The sequence below is a fragment of the Arachis hypogaea genome, chromosome 19, assembly GCF_003086295.3.
Source record: "Arachis hypogaea cultivar Tifrunner chromosome 19, arahy.Tifrunner.gnm2.J5K5, whole genome shotgun sequence".
Taxonomy (NCBI): Eukaryota; Viridiplantae; Streptophyta; class Magnoliopsida; order Fabales; family Fabaceae; genus Arachis; species Arachis hypogaea.
In genome coordinates, this window is record NC_092054.1 from 22,317,105 (window position 1) to 22,327,893 (window position 10,789).

Here is a 10,789-nt window from a genome sequence, read left to right on the forward strand (position 1 = left end):
TTATGTGTATTTATCTACCCCTACGGTCCAACCCCAAAAAGAACAAAGCATTGTATTTGTGAAGAAGAGTGAAATAGAGTACGCCATTACGGTTTACCTCTAGGAACTACCGAACTAGGATGGATGCCGACGGCCATAATAAAATAAAATAATCAATCTTGTTATATTGGTCTATTGGATATCAAATTTTTTTAAAAATGCCAAAATATACTCATACAATAATTACTCGAGGGCTTTTTTTGGTATTCATATATGCTGGTAAATGAAACGGATAAAAAGACAAGTACCATGGATCACAATAAATGGAAAATTGGAGTAATTCTAATCATTTGAAAAATAGGGAAGTTGGTTGCATTAATCATTAAGTAAAGTTGGATAATGATAGCCGATTTTACTGATTTGTTGACAATTTAACAAAACCGAATTTTTCAAATTCTTGTTATAATATTTCTTTGAGTTCAATTATGTAACCAATGTTTTTCCACTTAATGTCAGTTAATTTTTTTGAAATGATCTTTTATTCTAAATTTTAAATCTTAAATTTTAAAATCTACGGTAAAGTACTAAATTGGTCCCTTACATTTTGGCGTAATTAAAGTGACCTATTTGAATCCAAAAAAGTTTTATTTAGCTTCAATTTAGTCCCACCGGAGGTCAAAGATAAATAATTAACAAAATATCCTACATGACAGCAGTATAAGAACAAGGTCGATAATCTAGAGAATAAGTACAAGCTCCAGAGGCACAAAATCAACCGTGGATGCATCAATACATTTATTTATTATTTTTCTTATAATTAAAATGAAATATTTTCTATAAAATTAAAAAAATGTTAAATACATGTATTGATGTATCCACGGTTGATTTTGTGCCTCTGGAACTTGTACCTATTCTCCAAATTATTGACCTTAGTCTTATACTGCTGTCATGTAGGACATTTCATTAATTATTTATCTTTGACCTCACGGTGGGACTAAATTGAAGCTAAATGAAACTTTTTTGGATTCAAATACGACACTTTAAACCTTAAGGACCAAAAATATTACGCCCAAACATAAGGGACTAATTTAAGACTTTACCCTTAAATCTAAATTCTAAGTCATAAATCTATGAAATGAAAGTCACAATTTTTTTTTTTTTTGGTTTCCCACGGTATCCCCCAACCCGGCAGGTCAAGGACTAATCCGTCGCGGTACTGAGCTCCATTTAAGGGTTTGCCGCTGGCCAATGGGTTGCTGCATGCACAAGGTGGGATTCGAACCCCCGACACTTGCTTAAGCGGACTAGTCACAATTAATTTATGTTAATGTTCAATAATTTTTTAATGGAATGTTCATATTATCTCAAAAAATATCAGAAGCTATTTTGTCATTTTGTTTGTTAAGGATGGCGTTGTTGTTCGTATGAATAGACAAAAATCTCATTGTAACTACACCTGAATCCTACATTTTGTAACAATTGGGCCCTGCCAGAACCAAAAGGCCACATTATGAAATAACGATTAGCCCTTTTTGAACAGAAAGCCCATATTATGACCCAAATGGTTGAACGCTATACACCATTGTCGCTTCGACATTCACTTGTTCATCTTCTCTCTCTTCCTCTCTTCCCGTCTGTCCCCGCACGAACAGTACAGTCGCTTTCTCTCTCCGACCCTGCGAGACCGAGCGATCCAATTACTCCGCACCACCATGTTCCGCCGAGCATCTACCCTCCTCCGCCGCCCACTGATGGGCGCTACATCCCGCCGATTCTCGACGGATCTGCCGGCGGCGGCCGTAGAAGATTCGAGCTTCGTGGAGGCATGGAAGAAAGTGAGCCCAAACGTGGATCCACCAAAGACTCCATTGGCTTACATGAAGCCTCGCCCAGCCACTCCTTCTTCCCTTCCTTCCAAGCTCACTGTCAACTTCGTCCTCCCTTACGCTTCCGAACTCTCCGCTAAAGAGGTCACTGATACCTTCTTTCTTCCTCTTTTCACCTGCGTTTCCTTTTGTGTGCATTGATTTTCTTTTAGGGTTCCTTTTGTCTTTGTTTATACGACTATTTCGTTTCTCGTGGCACTTTGCAGATGATGCACCAATTAATATGGAATAGGGTTATAGATTATATATTCCCCTCCCTCCAATTCCTCTCATTTCAATTGCAATCATCTGTGTTCCGCTCGAACCGGATTATAGGTCAGGAAAGATACCTAAGGAATTAATGATGACTGATGCTGTTGTAATTTTCCCCAATTTTCACGTAATATTTATCGTTCAAATCGTCCAACCAATGTTGTAAGTGAACTTTTGCTCTAGTTGGATTAGGTTCTGAATATTCTTCTATGACTGCCTAATGATCCGCTGAATTCTTCTTTAGATGGTCATTTTCTGTCCTTCTGTCTTGGTGATTTCTTCTCCTATTTGAAAGAGTTCATTTATATTTATTGTTCGTTTTCAATTAGTTGTGTATTGAAATGGAATATGTGGTTTTTTCCTTCACTATATTTTTTTCCTCTGCCTGGCGGATTTAATCTGTATAATGAGCTGAATTGGTTATTTCCGGAAGATAAATTGTTTTATCTACGTGTTTGGCAGTCATCAACAAATAACCTACGATTTTGTTGAATCATCATACACATGGTTCAACGATATGATTGAGTTAAGGCCATATTGTTTCCCATAAGCTTGAGTAGTTTCAAAATGAGCAATGGACCAGTGTTTATGATAGGAAGCAATGACGTGATGTCTTTATATTCATGTAGCGTGCCCCATGAAGTGGGAAAACACATTAGCCTTGGTTGCTGTCATTCACCTTCTAGGATCTTCATGGATCCCGTTTCGCATGCTTTTCTTGAAACTTATCATTTTAACATCTGACCTAGGCACTACTGCACTAGGCATATAACATGGTTTCAAGGTTGCAAGCAAGTATAGATTTTTTTTGCTATGTACAGCATTGTTATTTGTTAAATTTGGACCTGGTAACTGCCATAGAGCATGATGTGTTGCTGTTTTATTGCACACTTTGATTTCAAAAAAAAAAGCTGCATCATTGCGCAATCAAGCCAGAGATATTTCTAACATTCCAAATAGCTTCCCATCTCCCTTTTTATCCCCTTTTTTCCTGATAAAACATTAGAAATAGAGGAATGTAGCAAAAGTATGTCAACAAAATTTTCTTGCGCTTAACATCAGAAAATGGATAGCTTTCCATTAATAAACTAATAATCATTCCAAATTTCTAACGGTTAGCCTGCCATCTTTGATCTTTGATCTTTCCATCATCTCGAAATTGTTGATTTTATAATTTATTGCTTTTTCTTCTTATCAACTTCTTTTAGGGATTGAGTTGTGAAAGTCATACCGTGTAGAAATCATGATTCAGTTGCCTAATATCCATTCTTTGCAAATGTAATTGTTTTCTATATCTATAGTATTATTAATTATATCGTGACTGATCTTGAACCATCTAAATTATTGTTGAAAATCTTGCTTATCTGACTTTCCACTCATGATTTGAACAATTATTATTAAACACTTTTTTTTTAGTTTTCATAAATTGTGAAAAGAGTGGCTGATTGGCTGATTGTATAAAAAATGTAACTAGTAAAAAATTATACAAAACCCCTTCCTTCAAGCAGTTGTTTGATGTTGTATTTTGTTAACTCAATTTTGTGGTTGTCCCTGTTGTAAACTTTTAATCCTCAATTTAGTTATTTTAAAGATGTTCTGGAGTCTGTAACTCAGCCTGATGCAACTAAACATGTGAGTAGTTGATGCATTGTAATGGAAGCTTGACATTTTTGTCTGGTTTGTGTTGTTTGCTGTTGCTGTTAAGACAGCGAGCCTTGCTTACATTATTTGCTAGTATTGGGAAATGAAATATCATATACTAGTTTCTTTTGACACTGGTAAACTCTATGTTTTGGTTTGATTAGGTGACTACAAAAGTACTTGTAGTAGTGTCGATATTTTGGAAATATAAAATATTGTCATAAACAGAAGCGTTAGTATTGGTAATTTTAAGTTGCTAGCATTTATTTATTTGCTCTCCAAGCGCATGTATTGAAGAACTCTATGCACTTGGAGGAAATGCTTGGCACAGATCGTGAAGATAAACAAGATGGGATAAGAGAACTACACTTGTCAAAAGACAAATAACAAGAGAAATATACTGTACCTTAGCCTATTTTATTTCCTAGTGCCCACACATTGTCTCGCTTTTTTTTTATTGAATTCACTTGGTATTAAACTACTCTTCCATCTATTGTACTTAATATCTCTACAAATGTGTGAAAATATATTACAGTCTTACCCTCACATCATGAAAGAGTATTGATGGTTATTAGAAGTGGGTAACTTGCAACATTTGTTGCAATATTTGTTGCAATTTAGTTGTCTAGATTGACACCATGGATTCTCTCATTTTTATTGCTAGCCATCAGTTCCATCATTTTTGGTGCTGCAGATTTCTAGGGGGAAAAATAATAATAAATAAAATCCTTGATTCTTCCTCCTTGGAAATGTCGTAATTTTATCTTAGCTAGTCAATTAAGAGTGGAATCCATGTGTAGGTTGACATGGTAATAGTACCTGCAACAACTGGGCAAATGGGTGTTCTCCCTGGACACGTTGCAACGATTGCAGAGTTGAAACCTGGTGTCCTATCCGTTCATGAAGGCAATGATGTGACCAAGTACTTTGTCAGCAGTGGCTTTGCCTTCATCCATGCAAATTCCGTTGCTGATATAATAGCTGTTGAAGCTGTACCAGTAGATCGAATTGATGCAAACTTAGTCCAGAAGGGACTTCAAGAGTTCACTCAGAAGCTGAACTCTGCGACAACTGATTTGGAGAAAGCTGAAGCTCAGATTGGAGTTGATGTGCATAGCGCGCTCAACTCAGCTCTTACAGGCTAAGTATTGTAGTTGATGTTACCTTTTATGAATTTATCTGCACCCTTTAGGATGGCCTCGTGTCATCGATTTGTGTCTTTGTTTTCAAAGTTACTGCAGATCATTTTGACCTTGTATTTCTCGGATGAAAGTGATTTGATAAAATAATTTTTCCAAAAGCTACCATCTAGCTAAGGATTGAGCAAGACCCTTGAAACTTGAAAGAAAAGCTTAATAATTGTTGTTGGTATAAGGGCAACATGAGCCGGTTCCACAGGGTGTGCCTTTGCTGGTTATTTTATAGCTTGATGCATGTCTGCTGATAGAGATCATATACTAATCAGGTTTTCTTTTTCGGACATTAGAGTAGTAATTTATTGTGTTAATTCTTTTTTTTTTTTTTCAATATTCATGTAAACGGTCTCTTTGTAGACATGATACATGATAGAGTTCAACGGCGTCGTTTGATCTATGTAGCCGACCCCACCTAGTGGGACAGGGTTTTGTTGTTGTTGTTGTATAACTGGTGTGTTGATACTGGTTACACTTATAATCATTACTTGTTAGAGTCCAAATTAGGGTCCCTTATATTTAAGGCAGAGTCAAGGGTATTATTAGTGGTATGGGTTGGATTGTTCTTGAGTCCAAAACTCATCCAATCCAACGTTAATAGCGGTAGGTTTGGAGTGGATGATTTTCTATTGACAATCTGATCTAATTTTCGCGAGCTTGGATTGAATTAGATATTCAGTGCAAAAATATAAATACAATTTATACTACCTTTCACATCAGCGCTCTTCTTTCGAACAACTTTTGAGACATGGATGGACTGTAATATGAAAAATAAGATTGGAAAATCTCTGAGTTCATCATCACATGCTAGTGGATATGGAAATGGAGGAATCAATATGTCTTCTCCCACCCATTTACAAGACCAATGAATGCCTAGAATATCATAAGGACTTTGACCAGTAGATACAAGTAAGCTTATCGAAAATACCATTTGACAATGGACAGCAAACAACAACCCAGAGGCCGGATTTCATGGAAAACCCCTCCCCAAAGAACGGTGAAATTGAACACAGATGGGTCAGTAAGGGAGGTGAAGGTTAGTGCAGGCTATCAGGAGAATGGATAGGGGGTTTTGTAGCTATGCTGGGAATTTGTGAAGTAACTTGGGCATAGCTGTGGGGAGTTTTACCTGTTCACCAAATGGCATGGGACTTGGAAACGAGGAGGCTCATTGTTGAGATGGACTCTATTGAGGCATAATGAAGGAATCAGCAGGGGCAGAATAAAACACAATACATAACCCCAACTTGAGGAATATTAATGAGACGAAGAATAGACCTTGGGAGGTAAAATTCCACCAAGTTTTCGGGGAAGGAAACAAATGTGCACAATGGCTAGTAAAGGAAAGCTTCAACCACTATAATAGGTTTAAATTCTTACACTCCATCCTTAAGCGGACGAGTAAGTTGACCACTCGACCAACCCAAGTTAGTTATTTTGGACCAACATTTGACTAACATTAGTTTGCACCTATATTTGTAGGTGTTTGCATATAAAAATTATATAATTTGTATCTATATTTATTAGAATTTATATATGAGTTAATATAATTTACACTTATATTTTTTAAAATTTACACACATAAAATAATAAAATTTATTTATTAAAGATAATTTAATTTTTATACTGACCAAATAATAATTAAAATTACTAAAAGGAAAAACAACCATTTGTACCCATGAACTTTACGAACGCTGATAAAAGTATCCATTAAAGAAGGAAACTAACGTATCCATCAAAGATGAATTCCGTATAACAAAAGTATCCAAATCCTAAATTTATGTTGACTTTTTAATAAAATTTCAGAATTATCCCATCCTTTATCTTCAACCCCTCCTCTTTTCTTTCCCAAATCTCAAGCACCTCCATTGCCACTACTTTAACCACCTTCTATTCTCTACTACTCTAGTAACCACCACTGCCGCCATCTTTCCACGCTGACGATGACAAAGACGACAACAAGCAACCAGGCAATCCATCCGTTCCCACGCAACACTAGATGGAGAAGCTCCGGAAGTGAGACTGAACCGAGATCCAGCGTGCAAGGTCCTGTGGTGCGATTCAACTCCTCCTAGATCCACTTCAAGCTCATAAACTCCATTAAAAAAAGTCCTATATTTACAACAGTACAAATTACAAATTCATTATATAATTATCGAATTTGAACTTTCCCACTCTCCCAAATCACCACCATTATGTGCAAAATTCCTGTGTTACTCACATGCGACCCCACCAAAGCGATCTTGCTAAAGTTTCAATTTTTAGCATCTAAAGGTGCTTCTCCTTCTGACATTGTATTGAAAGTGATTAAAGTGATGGAGGAAGGGTGGTGATGGTAATAGCGGTAATGAAGTGTTGATAGAATTTGAGATTGGAGAAGTAATGATGAGAAGTAAAATTAAAAGTTAGAGTGAAGTTGTTGTTTATGGCTGTGACAGTGGAGAAGGAGGAAGATGAGGCTGATGGTTGGTGACAGTGGCGGTGATGATGGTGTTGGTGAAGGAGGTGGTAAAATTGATGAAAAAATAGAGATCAGATGGTTGAAATTTGTTGAAAGGGGTATTGAGATTAGGATAAAGAAAATGATAATTTGAGGTTTTTAGGTATTAAGATTAAGGTTTTTAGGCAATGGAGGTATTTGAGATTTGGGATAGAAGAGAGGAGGGGTTGAAGATAATGGTGAGGGTAATTTTGAAATTTTATTAAAAAGTCAACACAAATTTAGAATTTGACTAGTTTTGTTGTACAGAATCCATCTTTGATGGATATAACGTTAGTTTTCTTTTTTAATGGATACTTTTGTCAACGTTCTTAAAATTCATAGGTACAAATAGTTGTTTTTCCTTACTACAAACTGCTGGTCCTTAAAGTTTCTGCTTCGAAAATCAGCACATTAAGGCGGTAAATAGCGTTACTCGATTCCTAGCTTCCCTCCATTTAAGAATCAGAGTCCCGCACATTGCTTTCAAGTTTTTTGGTAGATCCTTTTCCATTTTCGGTTATTACAGTCCTTAATCCTTATTATGTTAAATGTAGGTACATATGTAAGATATTTTTATGTTTGAATAAGTTGAAATAAGTTATCTAATTAGTGAATTTCAGTCAAATTAATATCTTTACCATTGTTAGTAAATATTAGGAGTCCAAAATAACTCTTGCTTACTAACGATATCGAATAAGCATTAACCGCAACAATGAAATTACGGCAAAGGCCTCCCATACATGGAATGCAATATATTTCAGTATATAAAATCTTTATGTTATATATAAAATATTTTATGTGAAAAATATACATGTAACGTTTTAATAGGCAAATGAATTTGGCATGCGGCACGTTATTTAATTAATGAATTCATTAAACTATGGCCGAGAAATGTAACAAAGTTTCAGCCACCATCTATATGAAGTATCTTTATACTTCCTATACGTTCTTATTTAACATTACGAAAAATTAAGAGACTAAAAAAAACAAAAAACAAAAAGCAAAAGTAATAAAACAAGAAGAATAGCCAAAATTTCTTGTTTGTTCACTCTTTCTCTGTTACCCAACTCTTTCATTACAAATCAGAATCTCCATCGAGATCGATCGTTCCTCTCTTGTGAAATTTTCATTCTGCAAGAGTTGGAATCTTAACAATATTTAGTTTTGATTAGGCCACAGCAACTGTGCCTGTTCTTAAAGTGTTGTCGGATGTAGAATTCTGGTTATTGGTCTCAGATTTTCTAACACCTCTTTTTGAAGAAGAAAGCTTCAACGTTTTCTCTTTTGCTTCATCAATCTCCATCTGTTCCTGCCTGCACTCTTTGCTACAGAACGGAGTGTTCCCTCTGCAAAAGTTCAAAAATCAAAATCATAAGAAATCTTAACCAAAAAACAATTCAAATATAATTCATTAACAACATCATGTCTAATCAAGAAGAAATAGGAAAAAGAATTCTATTCTAAAAGTACTAAATCAAAGAATTACTGTAAAGATCTAAAACCTTTAGCTTCAAAATTGAGCTAACCTATACATAAAGATGTCTCTGTTTTGGCCAAGAGGTTTTTTGCATAGAAAACAAGCTTGAAGGAAATATGGCTGCTCATAGTGATGTTCACATCCAGCATAATAGAAGATGTTAGATCTTGGAGAAGAAGAAGAAGAAGAAGATGGCGATGATAAGGGAGAAGCCATAGATATGTGGAGAAGACTCAAAAGAAAAGAGTTTGGAAAAAGCAGGGAAGGAAAAGAAAGAAAAAATGGGAATTATATAATGATTGTTTTAGAAGAGAGGAGTTGGACTTGATTGTGATATGAGGTGGTGTGGACCACAAACACACTCACACACACATGTTCTTCATCAATCATTAGGTTTTAATATTAATTTTACTCTCTTTTTTATTTTTTTAATATAGGAAAACTCATTACCAGAAGTAAGTCGACTATAAATTCAAAAATATTATTTGAATCAATTATTATATATTTGTATATAAATAAATATAATATGCATTTTATGTTCTAATATATATTTTATATGAGTGCCTAAATTTTAGTATACATATTAAGTATAGCTGGTGTAAATTTAGTTCTACCACAAATTGAACTTAAAAAGTAAACAAAAAATTCTAATATATTATACACCTAATTTAATTTTGACTCCATAATAATAATATATAGTCATAGCTCAATACCACTTTTGAAAACCCGCTTATTTTAAAATATTATTGAGTTTTATAAAATGTTAAGTTATTTCTTTTATTATAATATGTTTTCTGTTTATTTTAAAAGAGTTAATATTTAATTTGATCTCTAAAATTACACGCGAATTTTAATTTAGTCTCTAAAATTTTAATTATCTTTCTTTAGTTCTCAAACTTTATAAATGTGACTCACATTAATCCTGTGACAATTTTAGGAACAAAAACGTTAATAAAACATTGATATGGACGACCAAATGCCATGCTGAAACTTGTAAAACGATGTCGTTATGGTTTTGGCGCTTAAATAGTCTAAAAACGACGCTGGATCACTTGTTTTAGAAAAAAAAATTTCAATAAATATCACTTATGAGTTTTTTTTTACTATTGGAGTGTTAAAACAAAAATGACATCGTTTTAAATAGTCTAACGTGACATTTGGCTATCCACGTCAGTATTTTGTTAACGTCTGTGCATCGAAAATTAGCCTAAAAATTAACATAAATCATATTTGCAAAGTTTGAGAAATAAATAAAGACAATTAATTAAAATTTTAGAGATTAAATTAAAATTTATGTAAAATTTGAGAAACCAAATTAAATATTATCTCATTTTGAGTTTTAAAAATAAGTAGTGAAGACAGCGATAATGAAGTGAAACTACCTTTTAACGCTTATAATTTATGTTTATATTAAAATATAATATTCATAAAACATTCCATTATTTTAGTGATGAATTATTCTACTAGAAAAATATGGAATTACATTATATGTTGGATGCTAATGCAGTTTAAATAAAGTAGAAAGTGTAATACTTCTTAAAAAAATGGCTTAATACTAGAGGTAATAAATAAAGGAGTAAGTTATGCTTTTTAGTCTTTTTATTTTTCTTTTGTAGAAAAAATATATATAACCTAATTAGTAAGTTGTTTTTTAAATTTCAACCATTCATATAAAACATAATAAAATAAAAATTTAAAATTTATTTAACTAATAAAGAATGCAATATATTTTTTATTTAGTAAAAAATATTTAAAGATAAATTAAATAGATCTACAAGTAAATAGCATATAATTTTATAATTTTTAAACATATCTTCTGAAGTGAAAAAAAATACAAAATGATAAAGTAAGATATTAATTACTATTAAATTTATAATTT

At 33.5% G+C, this 10,789-nt stretch overlaps 2 protein-coding genes across 2 annotated transcripts; one reads left to right on the forward strand and one right to left on the reverse strand.

Moving 5' to 3' along the window:
- Positions 1 to 1,433: 1,433 nt before the first annotated feature.
- Positions 1,434 to 5,058, forward strand: LOC112777510 (ATP synthase subunit delta', mitochondrial). Its single transcript, XM_025821898.3, has 2 exons — positions 1,434 to 1,949; positions 4,559 to 5,058. Exons 1-2 carry the CDS (start codon positions 1,692 to 1,694, stop codon positions 4,901 to 4,903), a joined length of 603 nt encoding a protein of 200 aa, XP_025677683.1. The 5' UTR covers positions 1,434 to 1,691; the 3' UTR covers positions 4,904 to 5,058.
- Positions 5,059 to 8,457: 3,399 nt separating this feature from the next.
- Positions 8,458 to 9,199, reverse strand: LOC112779405 (FCS-Like Zinc finger 3). Its single transcript, XM_025823647.3, has 2 exons — positions 8,960 to 9,199; positions 8,458 to 8,779 (listed from the first exon to the last, which is right to left on the reverse strand). Exons 1-2 carry the CDS (start codon positions 9,124 to 9,126, stop codon positions 8,602 to 8,604), a joined length of 345 nt encoding a protein of 114 aa, XP_025679432.1. The 5' UTR covers positions 9,127 to 9,199; the 3' UTR covers positions 8,458 to 8,601.
- Positions 9,200 to 10,789: the final 1,590 nt, after the last annotated feature.

Coding starts and splice junctions, on each gene's coding strand:
- LOC112777510 (XM_025821898.3), top strand. CDS start 1,692: ATGTTCCGCCGAGCATCTACCCTCCTCCGCCGCCCACTGATGGGCGCT. Junction 1,950..4,558: donor CCGAACTCTCCGCTAAAGAG/GTCACTGATACC, acceptor ATCCATGTGTAG/GTTGACATGGTAATAGTACC.
- LOC112779405 (XM_025823647.3), bottom strand. CDS start 9,126: ATGGCTTCTCCCTTATCATCGCCATCTTCTTCTTCTTCTTCTTCTCCA. Junction 8,780..8,959: donor AGAGACATCTTTATGTATAG/GTTAGCTCAATT, acceptor GAACTTTTGCAG/AGGGAACACTCCGTTCTGTA.